Below are 15,998 nucleotides of genomic sequence, written 5' to 3'. Positions count from 1 at the left end.
ATTTAACCAACTGCAGACAGAAGATACCGGGCAGTGCGTCCATGCCGAACACGTAGAGAGGTCTGGCCATCAATCCCTAAACAACACGGTATGAGGACTATTTGCTAGGATTGTACCCTGGGCCGTAGCACTGCTACAACTCCTGCTCTTTTTTAGTTTTTGAGATAAGGTTTTGCTAAATTGCCAAGTTTGGGCTCCAACTCTGGAACCGCCAGCCCCAGCCTCCCAGAGCGCTAGATTACAGGCGTGCACCACACCCGGCATATGACGTTTTATATACGGAAGCTGATTGGATCTGGGTACCTGTCTTCCAGGCATATAAGGGGCATCTGGGTAGAAAGAGAGGGGAAGCGGAGTGCCACAGTACTCGGGCTGAGTCAGGAGGATTGCGTGAGCCCGGGAGTTCGACGATAGCCTGTGGGAGACCCCCATCCTGGGAAAAAAAGGCAGGATGGTGCCGATATGCTAAGTCCCCTGACAGACGGTGGACACAACCTGAGTCTGAATAGGAAGGCGGGAGAGCAGTGCAGGGCATGGACGGGAAGCAGAAGTCGCCTGGCCCAAGCGGTGGAGTCTGTGGGAAGCCTCAGAGGGACTGGTGAGGAAGAGAAATTCCTGCTCCCGCGTGAGGGGACCCTGAGAAGGCCGCCGTGCAGCACTTAGGACGGGAGGGCCGGTTTGGGTGTGTAGTGGACCCGGTCTGCAGACAGTGGGATTCCCTGAGCAGCCCCTAGGTGGGCGTGGGGGACGAGGCGGGGAGGAGAGAGGACAGAGGTGCACTGGGAGAAGCTCCAGACAACACAGGAGAGGGGCAGGAGGCAGGTGCTGGGAGCAGCCGCACTGGAGTCCAGCCGGCGGCCAGGAGGGGCCTTGGGTTTGAGGTGAGGGGGGCAGGGGCTGACGCGTGGCTGATGTCCGTTCGGACAGTGTCGGAAGTTCAGATATCTGCTTTTGTAGTCACTATGGCAGAGATCCAAGGCGCTCCTGCAGAAGGAGCTGGAGACGGAGGAAGATTATGTGGCTGTTAGTCCTCAGTCTTTTGGTATGATGGCACATTCCGCCAAACACAAATTTCCTGAGAGCTTGTTATTCCAGGTGGCTGACTGCCAAGCCAGGGCCCTCCCCCAGCTCAATCTGTCAGTTTCCTGCTTGAGAAGGATATGCTAATGACATGCAAATGACCCCGCCAAGTGAGGCGCTCTGCTATCATTTACCCAGTAAGCACAGCTCCTGCAATATATTACTATAAAATATTAGACCCAGTTATTTATATAATGATATAATACAGGTTTGTCTACACCACTGTTGTTTTAATCTATAATTATAAGATCTTGCTCTATTCCTGTAATACAGTAATGTAATATAATTATAATGCACCATATACTTCATTCATTACCAATATAATAGCGATTTGTACCATTAGTGCTTCCTGGCAAATAAAGCACCCTTGTGTCTGCACCCATCCCGCTGACCTTCCTGTCGCCCTGCCACCATGGGCTCAGAGACGGCCCTACCAAAGGGGCTCTGCTTCTGGGAAGTGGGGGTGTCCCCATGCCCGACGGGTCCCTGTGGGCCAGGGCAGGGCTCTGGGACCCCAGGAGTTGGAGTTGTAGCTGCCTGGCCTGTTCCTCCGTCTCCCCCGGGGTGCCAGCCAGCAGGAAGCTGAGTCCCACGGGGAGCCCAGGGCAGGCGACCCCAGAACTGCGCAGGCCCAGGAAAGCCAACCTCGGAGTTACTGCATTTTATCCACAAACAAATCCTCACACTTATCAACAAGTTTGCAAAATGAGTAATCAGTGTCTTAGGAGATTAAAAGTAGCTGACAAAAGCAAGACAGGATGACAGATCCAGCTCAGTTTACTCCTACACAGAAAACGTCTCCGTTCTCACGTGTTTATTATTGGGTGGCGAGTGACTGGAAGCTGCTCCTGGAAGGCGTGGAGCATGCACGGCCCCACAGCAGGTCACACCGCAGGCCGGGCCCTGCCGCAGTGCTAACACCCGAGCAATCACGCAGGCATTCCCGATTATCTCCAAATCAATATGTGATGAAATGTTGTTACACAGCCACCTCTGGGCTCCACTTGGGGGAGTTAAAAGCCCACAGTGAACATTCAGAGCCTGTCTCACTCTGAAACCATCACTGCTGTAACATTTGTCACAGGTCGGAATCGGCCGCGGGGTGGGTACGGGTGACTGTGTGGCAGGGTGCACGGGGGAAGGTGTGCTTTCCGGTGGCGGCTGAGGGGCGGGCCAGGTGCAGCAAGGGCATGGGAAGAAGGCTCTGGTGACCTTGGGTGTGAGCTGGGCTGTAATCGGACTCCTCACTGTCTGGGCACTAACTGCTCTGAAAGCAGGACTGGAGCCTTGTCATCCTGCTACATCATGGAGCTTTCCCCACCGATGTGGGTGGGTTTCTGTGGCTCTCCCCAGGTGTCCCAGGAAGCAGCTTCCCGGCTCAGAGCAAAGGATCGCAGTGTGTCCCCGTGGGAAGTGCCTACCCCAGTCCCTAGCCGAAGGCCTAGCTTGACTTGGAGTCCACTGTGGCCATGGGGAGGAAGCAGCTTCCACCTCCAGCAGAGGGCAGGCTAACACATGTGAGTCTTGGATTCCTGGACTTAAATTTCCTTCTGGAAAATTCCAGATGGCCAGCCTGTGTCCGCACAGTGCTTAGTAGTGAGGGGTGAACCTCCGCTGCATTATCACAGATTTCCTGGGATATGGGACATGGAGCGGGGGAAGGAGGTCCCTGGCATGTAACCCTCTGCTTGGTAGGGACAAGAAGACACGGCCCCTGGCATGGGCCACATTTTGGCCATGGGTTCTAGCTTTGCTCCAGAATCCCAGCAAGCCTCTTGGCTTCTACTAGCAGACATGGCCCCACCCCGCACCCCCGTGCCTTTCTGCGACAGGCTCTTGGGCCTCTGTCTTGTCTGACACAGAAGTGGGGTGCTGACACACGTGCCCCACCTAGTGCCCGGGGAAGGCTCACGTCCTGTGGTCCCTCCTGCTGCCGTGTCAGAGGAGCTTGGCACACCTCGGACTTTACACCATCCAGGCCACGGACACCGAGAGCGTGCCGTAGGAGGACCGATGCGATCTCAGCTTTTGGTGAACACGAAAAGATTCCCCAAGCACTATGGGCTCCTCACCTCTCCACATGGTCCACGTTGCCCGCCACACCAAGTCCTCCGAGGGTGTAAATCTTCCCGTCGTAGACCAGGCTGTTGTGCCGACAGCGTGGGACCGTCATTCTGGAGACCAGGTTCCAGTTATCCAGCAGGGACATGTAGCACCAGACATCGGCCAGCGTCACCCCCGATTCCATCCCACCTGTGGGCAGTTTGGGGGCACAGAGAACAGATGGGCTGAAGAAGGGCCTGAGGGGGCAGGCCCAGCCCCAGGTCAGAAGACGGCTTTGTCTGCAAAGCAGACGTCCTGGTCCTGGCTTCCTTCTGGCCAGCCATGTGGGCAGAGCCCCTGGGAAGCCCCATACACATCCCCACCCAGCCCCGAGGGGCCTCACCTGAGAGGTAGATGTTGTCCCCAGCACTCACTACGCTGAAGAACTCGCGGTCATAGAAAGGCAGCGAGGCCAAGGGGTACCACTTGTTGTTCTGCGGGTTCCAGCAAGTGACAGCCACCAGCGAGCGCTGGGTCATCCCCACCATCTGACGACCCCCAACCAGAACGATGACCTCGGCCACACCTGCAGGGACACAGACAGGCACTCTTGGGACACACCTGACATCGTGACATCTGAGGGACCACCCCCAGCCAAGGTGACCCTGGCACCTGCAGAGCAAGGGTTCGGGCTTGCCCCTCAATACCTGCCGAGAGGCGGGGCCGGGTTCGGGGCGTTTGCATCTCCTGGCGGGCATGGGGCAGCATGTGGTAGCGTTTGGCTTCGTTGACCAGGTCCCGACATGCCTCTGACGACTTGATTAGCTCCTCATTGTCCACGACGTTGAGCAGGTAGCTGGGGTGGATGAAGGGAAGGCGGACCACAGCCAGGAGCTCAGCTGCATGCTGTGGGAGAGGGATGCAGAGCCTTAGACTCCAAGGAAGGAGCCAGCTCCTGTGTGGCCTCAAAAAGGAAAGAGGTGGGGGCTGCCCAGCCTCAGGTAATTCGGCTTTGTGTATGGCTTGGACGTGCAGACACTGCCCAGCCTGGCCTAGCCAGAGAGGCAAGGAGAGCAGGAAGGGGCTCAGGGTGGACTGTCCAGTCCCCACCAGTACCTCAGGCCCACCCGGGTCATGGGCCCTGCTCTGTGCCAGGCTGCTGGGGTGGGTGGGACTGAACTGGAGGGCATGAGCCTCCAAGAGGTGAGTGGGGCAGCAACGCAGGCACAGGCAGGTGTCAGGAGCCATTCTACATAATTTTTGAGGAAACTCATTTTACAATTATGATTAGGCCCAGTCTTCTTGCCTACAGAGTTGTTACGACACACTGAAATTTAACTCCATTTTTGCCTCTGGTCAAGGCTAAGACCTCACTGGTCAAGATTATATCACTAAAGACATTCTAGTTCCTTGAGAACCAAGTAGTAAGAGAAAGGTCTCATCTGGGGAAGGACAAATTCCTTATCAGCTTAACTCATCCCACCTACTGTTCTAAGAATGTCTTTTTTTTTTTGGTATCAGGGTTTGAACTTGGACCTTGCACTTGTGAGGCAGGCACTGGAACCACTGAGCTAAATCCCCAGCCCTGTAAGAACATCTTTGCTCTTTGCTTATCCTACCATTCCTAATCAATTTAAACTCATTAGCATAAGAGCCTCAGGGTCACAGGATTACCAACCACCCTCCGAGTCATCTGATACTTCCTCCAATAATAAGATCCTCGTCAATTTAGGATTATTGTCTCCCACTGAGTCATCTACTACTCCCTATAAACTCAATAAAAAGCTCTGGGTGCTTTCGTTTTTGTTGCCCAGAGCAGCATTGATCAGGACCAAAGCTCAGCTTCTTCTCTAAGCCTCATTTTCTGTCTTTATTCTTTAATTCACCTTGTGCTGTTCTGGCTCACAGAAGACCAGGGGCCACTGCAGGGTTTCTGGTAACGTCCCCTTCCCCTGTTCCCTAGAGGCGGGAGGCCCTGGAAGAGCTCAGAGACAGCAGCTGTGAGGTGACTGTGAAGCCTGCCTCTTCCTAATGCCACAACTCCCTTTGGGGTGTCACCTTATCTCCCAGGGTGCCCGGACCCTACTGCCCTGCCCTGAAGGCTTTTCATGGGTGCACCTGAATCTCTCCTGCTTTCTGGCAAGCTGTGCTCATCACTCCAGTTTGGTGGCACTGAGCGAACACCTGCTGGCTATGTGTTAGCTCATTACTAGGGGCATGGACCTATAGGACCCCTCTCTGATCTCAAGATGTCCAGTTTTTGTTTTTTTTGGTACCAGGAATCAAACTCAGGACCTTGTGCTTGCGAGGCAGGTGTGGCACTAAGTAAAATCCCTGGCCCTAGATGTCCAGAGTTTAATGGGAGCAGAAACAGGAGTGACTGGTGTCACAGAGCACATATCTCAGCTGGGTGTGCAGGGATGGCAGAGGTGTGGGAGAGTGGAAGGGAATGTGCATGTGGGGAACTATACGGGGAGGCTGCTTGCTGGTTACGAAAGGTTTTTGGAGGAGGCAACCAGCTGACAGGAGCAGTGAAGTCAGAGATTGGATGGCAGAGGGAGGTCTGGCTGACCTTCTAACTCACTGGCCAGGACTGTGTAGCTTCTGCAAGATGATGTGGGGACTAATAAAGGACTTCTTTAAGCAGAGTGCTGACATGATCCGATTCGCTCTTTAGAAAGAGTATTCAGGCCATAGCCTGAAAAATGGATTCAGAGGCAGCAAGACGGATGGCAAGGAAACTACCAAGGAGGCAATGGCAGTGATCCTGGTACAGTGGGCTGGAAGTGGGGAGAGGCCCATATGAGGAGAAGGAAGGAGGCAGAAATGAGCACCGTGGCCACTGCATGGGCACTGGGGGAGGGACGCTGGCTCTGTCTTGGCCTGAAATGAGGAACACAGGAAAAAGAGTGGGCTCTGGGCCTCATACATGAGACAGACCTGGGACACTGCTGGAAATGCCTGGCATGTGAGTGAAGACAGAGATCTGGAGCCCTGGGCTGGGTCACAGATTTGGGAGCTGCAGTGAACTGTGGTACTACTGTTATAAACTGCCCAACCTAACTTTATTCTCTGCAAAGAAATCTTGTTCCTCCCCACCTTCTCCTGGGCTCAGTGGCTGGGTTCAGGGAGATCCATCTACCCAGCATCCACCCAATTCCACTGATCCTAGTACCAGTCTGTCCCTCTTGACCTTGCTCCCTCTTTGCTCCCAATGAAATGTGACAGCCCTCTCACCCACGTCACTGGCCTCAGCTCATTTGGGGTCTGGCTTCCCTGAAGCTGTTCCTCCTGCTTGAGCCCTGACTTCTGGGCTGTGTTCCCTTTCTCTGTTCCTGGATGCATTTGGAGCCCTCCTGAGAGCTTCCTGCAGATGCACTGACTCCTGGGCTCCTTGCTGTGAGAACCAAGGCCAATGCCTTCTGAGCAGAGCTTCCGACCAGGGCTTCCTGGACTGGGTGCGGACCCAGTGGCTCCCTGTGACTTGGGCACTTCTCTGGGAGCGCTGCTGTCCTTCCCTTCCTCCCTGGATGCTGGCTTTGGTTCCTCCAGCCATCCCTTTCAAGGACCTCACGTTCTCTCCTGTAGGGGTGCAGTGGCTCCATTTGGTCCTCCCAAGTGCTTCCCACCTCCTCGACAGCCACAGCATGGTGGGGGCTCCTCCTGTGGGTCTGAGCTCCTGAGAGCCCTAAGCTCCTTGTCAGGTACCCACCTCTCCCTGTAGGGAGAGTGCACCCAGGCCCTGCAGCCCCTTGGTCAGCTTAGGTCTTCTGCAAGGTGGAAGGCAGCTCCGGAGGGCCCTCTGGTGACTGATGTTCACCCCTATGCCCTCTTCCTCTCTGTGACTGTGTGCAGAGGGGCAGGGCTGGCTTCCCTGCCCATTCACCTTCCTTGATCTTTGCTGCAGACCCCACCACTGCAGGGTCCCCTGAACCCAGACAGAAGGGGTGGGGACAGGTGGGCCCTACCTGTGCCCGCGATGCAGGGTCTTTCTTGATCCACTTGATGACTGTCTCGTACACCAGCTCCTCGGCCTTGGTGTTGAGGCTGTCATTAGAGACGTAGGCAATGAAGTCGTCCTTAGAGATGCTGAGGATCTCCTCCTGGGCTGCCACCTCTGGGAAGATCTGCAGCGCGAAGGCCTTGGCCATGTGGTAGAGCTCGCTGCACTGCATGGCCTCGGCCATGGCCAGCACGCCCAGGCAGTTGCTGGCGGTCAGCTGCTTCTCTGGGGGTGAGAGTGCAGATCCAGTAACCCAAGCGCCCTGGAAGCATCTCCTCTTGTTCCAGGAACCATCACTGGATCCCCTCTGAGCCCATGTCCTTAAGACCATGGTACCTATCAGCCCCCTTCCTGTGTCTCTTAGGCCCACTTCCCAGGTTTCCCTGTGCCTTCCCTCTGTGCCTGGAGGCCCTGGCAGAAGCACCAAGGCTGTGAGGTGGGAGTTGCGCTTCTCCACCTGTGCAGCAAGGTCCAGGGGAGCCTCAGCACCCAGGCCTGGGCTAGGTGAGGGAGCCACACCGAGGCTTACAGTGTCTTCTGTGACCATCAAGACACCTGAGGCCATGGGCTCCCTCAAGCCACATCATTGATGGCACCCTCACACACCATGCTGTGTGCCTCAAGGCCCTGGCCTGACCCCCAGGACCTGGCCTGCCCCCCTGAGATCAGGCTAATGGCTCCTCCAGCCTAGACATATCTGGGTCCCAGGAGGCCCCTAACTGTCCTTACCCGATCTGCCCCACTGGGCCCAGATCCTAGCCTTCTCTCTCTGCATGCCGCAACACATGTAGCAAGCTTTTTGTGGTGCTTGTCCTTGTCCCTCTCTCCCGGCAGTGAGCCTGCTCTGGCCTGGGAGCCTGGGCAGCAGCTCTGGGCATCCAAGGATGGCTCAGGTGTCCAGGCCTATCCATGAGCCTGACCCACACCAGTTCCAGGGGGAACAAGTATGCTGCTGCTTCATCCAGGGCTTAGTGGCCAGGACAGTGAGGCCAGGCCCCGCTCTAGAGACCTCTGGCACAGCTGCACAGCGCATTGGCTTTGAAGGACCTGCTGGGCCACAGGATGCTCTTCCACTGCTGGGGAAGGGGCTGTGTCCCCTCAGGCCAGGTCTCTGTATCGGAACATCCAAACACCCATGTGGGAACAGTATGGTGTTGGGTTTGGTCCGTTACTGCAGGGTGGGGACCCGCACTGCTCTCCCCTCTCAGTCCCCTCTGGCTTGGAGTTTTTTACACATCTGCACCCCACCCCCATGACATATGGGCTCCTGGCAGTCTTACCGAGAAAAGACACACAGACTTTGCAAAAGGTGTGGAACTGGAACTTGCTGGCTGCTTCCAGCAGCGTCTTGGCATTGGCCGAGTCGATGACCAGGGAGCCGGTGTAGACGAACTCCAACAGCAGCTCCAGCACATCGGCCTGCAGATTAGACAGCACCAGCTCCAGCTTCTCCCGGCTGCCCTGGCTGCCATCCTGCATGGACCTAGGCACAGAAACCAGGGTGTCCTCACCTGCCACCCCTGCGGCCACTGCGCTGCGTGCTCACAGGGCCAGATCTCCCTGTACACCTCGGTCACGCCCTTTGTTTAGGACTCAAAGAACACAGCAATGACACACCTGAACCTAGTGACCTGACACGGGATCTGAAAGAGAAGAGTCTGACCAGAGGCGCCCAAAAGAACAGAAACCCTGCTTATCTACTCGGCATGTCCATGCAAAAAAAGATGCAAATAAAAAAGCATGAGCTGTGGATGGGGACGAGGACCAGGACTGGCCTCAAAGGGAAACAATATGACGTCAGCACCAATTTGGGCCCGAGGCCCCACGCAGGCCTCGCCCGCTGCCTCTGGCAGCAGATGCTCCGGAAGCGGAAAGCTCGGGAGGCTCCTGATTGGCGGGCATTCCAGCCAATCCGGAGGCTTCCTCTGAGCGCCCACTAGAGACCCGGAAGGACCCCCATCCCTACCACTTTCCAAAAGCATATTGTTTCCTTTTAGGCATGGAAAGGAAGCCCTTCATGACATTGCTTTGAAACTGAAGACGAGACGAGATAGACGGACAGAATGGTTAGAGCTGGGAGGGGGAGGGGAACAACCAAGGACTTCCGCCACAGACAGCCAGCAGCCATGATCTGGGGCCTGGCCCGGGGCGGGGCCCTCCTGCCACATGGAACACGGGGTCAGAGGTCAAGTGGCCTGCGTGTAGAGTGTGCGTCGGGCTTGTGAACTGGGGGAGCAGGGGAGGGACACAAATATATCAATTTTTTTATATCTGGTGTCTACAGAAATACAAAACCATTGCAAGGGCTCCTAAGGCCTGGCAGCCGCGCCCTAAAGCTGGACCTGGAAGGAAACAGATAAGATGAAGCAAAAACCAACACGATACGGAAGTGTGGCCAGAAGGAAGATCACCCAGAGAGTTAGGCAGGAGGCGGACTTCTCAGAAGCCATGGCTGGGCCACCCCGTCTGGACCACTCCCACTGAGCCCGCTTTCGAACTCGGCCCTGGCCCTGCTCTGCAGCCACTCACTTCCAAGAAGACCAGCAGTCAAGATGCTTGTGACTGGTCCTGGGGGGATCCGTGGCTGGTGTAGGGGTGGAGCGGTGTCTGGCCAAGAGGGCAGGCCAGCCACAGAGGGAAAGGCCGGCTGGGTGAGGGACAGAGCACTGGCAAGGAGCAAAGGGACCTGGTGCCCAGGTTTGCCACCGACAGGCAGGCAGCCTAGGCCTCTCAGGCCCCAGTCTGTTCTGCAAAGCAAGAGGATTGAACTGGACGAGGCCTAGAGTTCATGGAGATTGATGTGGCAGAGGCTGCAAAGTGCCTTTCCCGAGACACTGTTCTACACGACAATACCTACAGGTCCGCTACAGCAACATTCCCTGCTGTCAGGGCTTTTAAAACCTACACGCAGCCTGGCAGAGTGCACCTTATCCTGCAACCCTGGAGCCTGAGCCAGTGTCCTGGAAACCCCCCCCAGGGGTGCCACGCTGGGCCCTTCCCACAGATCAGCTCACCTCACTGGGGGCCCTGAGGGGCCTTCTGCTTCCCAGCCCTAGGCAAGTCTGGGAGCTGGAACAACAGGTACAGACCACACAGGTCTTCGCAGAAACCCCACCACCGCCACAATGGCTCCTAAAGTGACCAAATGCACCTAATCTTCTGCTGTTGGGATGTTTTCCCAGCTGGGGGAGCTTTGTCAGGTGTAAACATTGTTCATTAGGTGCCCACTTGAGATCACAGAAATCCGACTACCCTAGCCCAGGCCTTGGGGCCATCTGGTCAACTTCTTGCTCCTAATCCCTGCTGCCTCTCCCTTCGTTCTTTCACAGCCTTTCGTCATCATGCCCGTTGTGCCTTGTGGAGGTTATGTTGGGCCACTGTCCAACAGGACTGATGAGGACAAGGCTGGCTGAGTACCTAGGCCTTCTCCCAAGTCCCTGTCTCCACCACTAACCCGTCCAGCTGTGTCCCATGAGTCCTCAGGCTGCGGAGCTCATGCCAGTGAAGAGCTGAGGTGGGATTCCAGGACACACATGCCTTTACGTACACACACATCACTGAAAAGTGTGTGGCCCTGGCTGGTCCAGTGACGAGGGCACTGGGAAGACAGAACCCATGGTCAAGTGATGCTGCCTGTCTCATCCAGAGTCGGCCAGGGCAAGGTCCTGGGGCAGGCACACCTGCACAGCTGAGGAACCCTGGGATTATGTGGGGGCTGCAGAGGCGAAAGAGCTTTGCTGTTGAGGTGGGGGTGCCACGGCCATAGGATGCATGGCTGTGGCTCTGCTGTCCTGGGGTGGAGGGGGTCACTGCGATGATCAGCTGGGAGTCTGCAGGTGTCTGGGGCTGGAAGAGCAGAACGTCCTACTTGGCCACACAGGAACCTTGGGAGTGTGAGGGAGGCTTTGTTGGTGGCTAAGTTCAAGGTCTGGCAGAGGCACGGTCTGGACTGCGAGGTTTGTCATCTCTCCGGCACACATCTCTGGTCCACACAGGTGCAGAGTGTGGCCAGCAGTGTTGTGAAGGCTGAGGGAGGCTAGCAGGGACTCCATCCAGCCTCAGGACTGAACTTCACATTCTGTAGGCGTCTGCCCTCTAAGCAGAGGTCCCTTGATGGGTGGCACTGATGACTGATACGGAACCGCATGACCATCCTGTCTCCAGCTGGTTCTTGGGGTCCAAATGTCCTGTGGCACTCAGCCCCATGAGGTGCTGTAGGGAGCTGCTGGGCCTTCCTGATGTGGTTGTGGAGGGCTGCACAGCAGGGCAGGAACAGACAGCAGCAGCCTTTGTCATCTTGACCTTAGGGGTGGAAATGGGGAGCTTCAGCCCAGCTCTGTCTGGACTAGAACTTCCTAGAGTTGCCTTCTTCCTGGCCCAGAAGGGCTGAGACTCCTGGCATAACTCCTGCTCAGCAGCACTGGGCCTGTGGATGGGTCAGGAATACCTAGGCCCAATCAATCAGTAGGATGTTGGAAGCCCCACCATTATTGGTGGGCTCCTCTGAGCATTGCTCTCTCACCCCGCTCTCTCCCTACTGTGGTCAGAAACTCGTATTTCACCACTGGAGCAGAGCACTGTCTGAGGCCACTGGAGGGAGCCTGGAGGGTGTTGGCGGTGGGTGAGGACAGGGATGGGCAGGCGATGACCATGGCCAGCACCCTGTCCTGCCCTTCTCATGTGACTCCCACCCTGCCCCATGCCCTTGGTTCCAGGACACAGGCACAAGGACACAGGTCTCACTGGTCCTGCGCTGCAGGCAGCTCTTGCCCCATCTTTTGAGAGGTACTGGTCTGGCTCCTGTCACCCTGCCAGCACTGGAGAGACGTGACTGCCCATCGTGTTGGTTGGTTTCCAAGCCACCCCTGTCTGTTCCCCCAGAGACAGCACCGTCCGCTTCTTGGGGAAGGATGTGCAGAGTGTGCCTCTTGGCTGGTGCCTTAGGGGCTCTCTGGCACTCAGTAAGGCAGCCCCATGTCAGTGTCCACCTTCGCTTGTCCATCGTGGCTGGGAACAAGAGCTCAGGGCCTGCACATGGGGTTGAGTGGAAATCATCTTAGAAAACAATTCATTTGTCCATCCACTCTCATTCAGCACGAAAGGAGCCAGAATCCAAGTGACACGCATACCCAAAGGCCTCTGAGAGTTGGGATTTCAGTGAGAGGACCGGACGTGGTCCCTGTCCCTTTGGTGTGGTGAAGGCAGGTGCCATGTCCGGGCATTTCTCTCACAGCCCAGCCCAGCCCAGGGGGTGCATCGCCTGGTGCTGGTGAGGGCAGCGGGGTGCTGCTGTTACCTCCTAAGAACGGCTCCCACTCAGATAATGCTGGCAGGGAGCAGGAGCAACTGCACAGCGGCAGCGTCTGCTGTGGCATCTGGCTATCCCTGAGCACAAGTGAAGGAGCTTCTCCTTGGGCCAGGACAGGATCAACATCCTGTCCACTGAGGGCACGAGGCAACTCAGCCGGGAGATCACCCCGGGTTGGTGCAGGTGAGGGAGGGCTGTGTGTGCCACTGTGCGTGCGCGCGCACACGCACACACACACACACACACACACACCCGTGTCCGGCAACAATGCCTCAGCTGCTTGTCCCAAAGGTGCTGTCATTTCAGGGACTCAGATGGGACACTGGGGGGCAGGCCACAGCCTCCCAGCTCTTTGGTAGCTCCTGTAGCCCATCGGCTCTTCTCCACGGCTTCCTGGGTGTCCAGTACACCCGCGGGTAGGTGCTGTCTAGGGGCTCTCCTCACACACGTGCACACGCAGAGTCTGCATCCCTTGTTCTTGCATCCCTGTTTCCGTAGTAAGCTCGGAGGTCTCACTTTCCTCTCACCCACGGCGCACAAATGAAAACCGCGTTTTGTCCTCTGGGTGGCGTGGATAGTAACAGCGTGAGCTTTGCAGCCGGACTTCATTTGGTCCACTGACCCCGGAGCGTTCTCCTGAACACCGCTGGCCTCCATTTCCTCCTCCGTAAACTGGGGCTGCTAACAGTACCCGCTCCTTCCACAGGGTGGCAGCTCCACATGGCTCCTTGTCAGACAGAGGCGGACTGGAGAGGGAGCCGCTGGGGCCTCACTGCGGATGTGGGGCTGGGCGGGCAGCGACTGAGCTGACAGGGACGTGGCCACTGAGCAGGAGGCCACACTGACACCCAGCTCCCCAGCTCAGCCTCACCGGACAGTCTGACCAGACACCCAGGCAGAAGCAGAGTGCCGGGACCCAGCTCCTGCCTCTCTCTGCAACCCCGATCCACCCTCCTCATCCTTACCCCTGACTCTGCAGTGACACTGAGTCGATCGCCCTGCAGGCCTGCGATCTTGCACTCCTCTTTCCCACCACGGCCTGCAGTTCCTTTTCTCCATCAAAAGAGAAGGGAGCCACTTCAGGGGCCTCTCATGGGCAGCCTGGGTGCCTGGCCTGCAAGGGCAGAGCTTCCTGGGGGCCCCACACCGCCCCTGCTCTGCTACAGTGCTCCCCGCAGACTGTGGCCTCCCCGAGATCTGTGGGCCCGGCTGGCCCGGGTCTGCCTGTCTCCGAGTGATGGGACAGCGGGTGACTCCGCTGCTCACATGTGCACCCTGGGGCTCAGGGGAGGCACTGTCCTTCCTGGGCTTGGTGCTGCGTCAGTGTCCTCCCAGGGCTGGGGTGCCAGGCGCCTGTCCCACCCGAGCTGGGGTCACCTGGATGCGACTGCTCACCCAGGGCAGGTCAGTGCTGGCTCCTAAATGTAAACCCAGGACCTTGTCCCACCGATGGTCCCCTAACCCTCCTCTTGGAAGAGGCCCTGGACCGGGTACCCAGGCTGGGCCCCTTCTCCCTTGCAGGGATATTTTGGCTCCAGAGTCCCAGACGAGAAGGGGGCCGAATGTGGTGACAAAAGCAGCTGCTCTGACCACTGAGGACGTGAAATTCTTGGTGGTTTTACATGGCCTGAAAGGAAATGATCTTCATGTAAAGTCTGCTTTCCTCCCAGGAGCCTTTGGTCTGCAGCTCTCTGCACGAAGCCTGCTGGGTGCCCCAGAGACTAACACCAGGCTTCAGCTGCCCGGACTCCCAACCCAGGCCCTGCTGGGTTCAGATCCACCCATCTGCTCGGCTGCCAGCAACAGCAACTGGGGGGCTTGCGTGTCCTTGAGGCTGCTAAAGTCCACCACGCCAACTGCTCCATTGTTCACCCACCCCCAGCTTGCCTTGCCCTGGCTTGTGGACCTGACCGCCCTGTGAGCCTCCGACCCTTGCCCTCATGCCCTGGTGTCTATACTTGGGAAACCTCTCTGGGCTGGCTCTTCCCATCCCCTGATGTCACCTTTGGGTGTCAAACCCGGCCATCATTTCACCCAACCTCCTGATTTACAGAGAAGGAAAACCTGAGGCCTGAGGTCCCAGGACAAGTGACAGTCAGGGGTAGACCAGAACGCCCAGCTTTCAAGGGGCCTTCTCCCATGCAGTGAATGCCCAGAGCTTCGCCCTTCTGTGAGGCCTCAAGGTGCAACCTCCTGTGCTCCTGCCCCCAGGAGGGCACCCTCCCACAGCTCAGACCAAACCTAGGAGCGCAGGGCCAGGGATGGTGGAGCTCTGCCTGCTCTAGCTCACACCGACCCCTGAGGCAGCCACCTGTCCCTATCCTTGGCTCACATCTGTGTCTGTCCTCACCCTCCTTGTCCCGAGGGCTTCTCCTCTCCTCAGCCGGTCCAAGAAGGCTCTCTTGCCTACCAGGCCCTCTTCTGTGCCGTATGGCAGAGTTTGGCATCAGTGAGAGTTCAAAGTTTCCCTCGTCCACCCTGATCTAGCCTGGGGCTGGGGCCAGCGCTCGGCACATTGGAGCGAGGCAAGGCCCCAAGGTGCTGGTCACTGCTGGTTGCAGTGTGCCAAGAGAGGCAGCCCAAAGACCTCTCAGGCCTGAGGAAGCCACTGGAGGGTCCCTGCAGCCTGGACTGTGAGACGGGACGTCACCAAGAGCCTGCCCCTTTTGTGTGGCTCAGCAGCCAGGCTCTATGCCCAAGGACACCACAGGTGGGAAAGGAGATGCCAGCCAGTGTGCCATCCTGAAACAAAACACAGTCGCTCTGGGGTTAGTCGGCAAGTCCAAACACAGCATTGGGAAGCAAGCAGAGGTCCTGTCCTCCCGCTCTGAGCACGTCCTGGCTCAGCGTCGCCCCGGAGAGGCTGCAAGGCAAAATGAGCAGCGGCATTAATTGGCTGATGGGTGAGAGAAACGGGAGCATTAGCCTGGGCTGGCCCCTTGGCTGCTCTCCCTCGCTATGCACTAGGAGGTGGCCCTGACTTCTAGTGAGGGTAAGAAGCAGACAACTTGAGAAAAATCAACATAATGGAAAGGAAAAAAAAAACCCCAAAACAAACAACAACAAAAAAGAAACGATGCTTACGCACCATTTAAGACTCATCCAGATAGGAATAGCCAGGCAGGGCTGGGGCGGGGCAGAGGGGCCGGAGGAAGGCTGAGCAACCATGTGTAGGACACACCTGGTGTGCACTCGGCATGGTTGGGCTCAGTGTACGGAACTGAAAGGGGACATGCAGGGTGCACGAGGCCTTGGCTACGCATCTCTCCTCTGACTCAGGCGGGGAAAGCGGTCCCTTGGGCACCTCGTGCTCCCCAGCAGGGATGGCTGGTCGATGTGCTTTCCTGGCATTAATTCACCATCGACAGCGGTGACCATGGCTCTGAGGGTGCCATGCCGGCCCCGGGGGCGGTATGGAACGGTCCCTTAGAATAGAGTTTCTCGTCCTAATCTCAGGGAGGCTTGTGAGCCCTGGGGCAGGCGGGTGAGCACTGAGGCTGCACTGGGGCTGTGTGTGAGGCTGCGAGGAGGAGGAGGAGGAGCAGCAGGAGGAGGAGGAGGAGG

General features: G+C 57.3%; 1 protein-coding gene across 1 annotated transcript in view; it reads right to left on the bottom strand.

The window, feature by feature from the left end:
- The window catches only part of Klhl29 (kelch like family member 29), a 117,224-nt gene that overhangs the window by 5,043 nt on the left and 96,183 nt on the right, over window positions 1-15,998 (bottom strand). The window contains exons 6-10 of the mRNA XM_033762999.1: window positions 8,407-8,609; window positions 7,092-7,351; window positions 3,831-4,029; window positions 3,527-3,709; window positions 3,153-3,333 (exon numbers count right to left, since the gene is read on the bottom strand). Of these exons, the coding sequence (XP_033618890.1) occupies window positions 3,153-3,333; window positions 3,527-3,709; window positions 3,831-4,029; window positions 7,092-7,351; window positions 8,407-8,609 (1,026 nt within the window). The remainder of the gene's footprint in view (window positions 1-3,152; window positions 3,334-3,526; window positions 3,710-3,830; window positions 4,030-7,091; window positions 7,352-8,406; window positions 8,610-15,998) is intronic.

This window comes from Fukomys damarensis, unplaced genomic scaffold (assembly GCF_012274545.1).
Source record: "Fukomys damarensis isolate Sample0158 unplaced genomic scaffold, DMR_v1.0_HiC HiC_scaffold_2, whole genome shotgun sequence".
NCBI lineage: Eukaryota > Metazoa > Chordata > Mammalia > Rodentia > Bathyergidae > Fukomys > Fukomys damarensis.
This window is presented reverse-complemented; position numbering and strand designations above follow the sequence as displayed.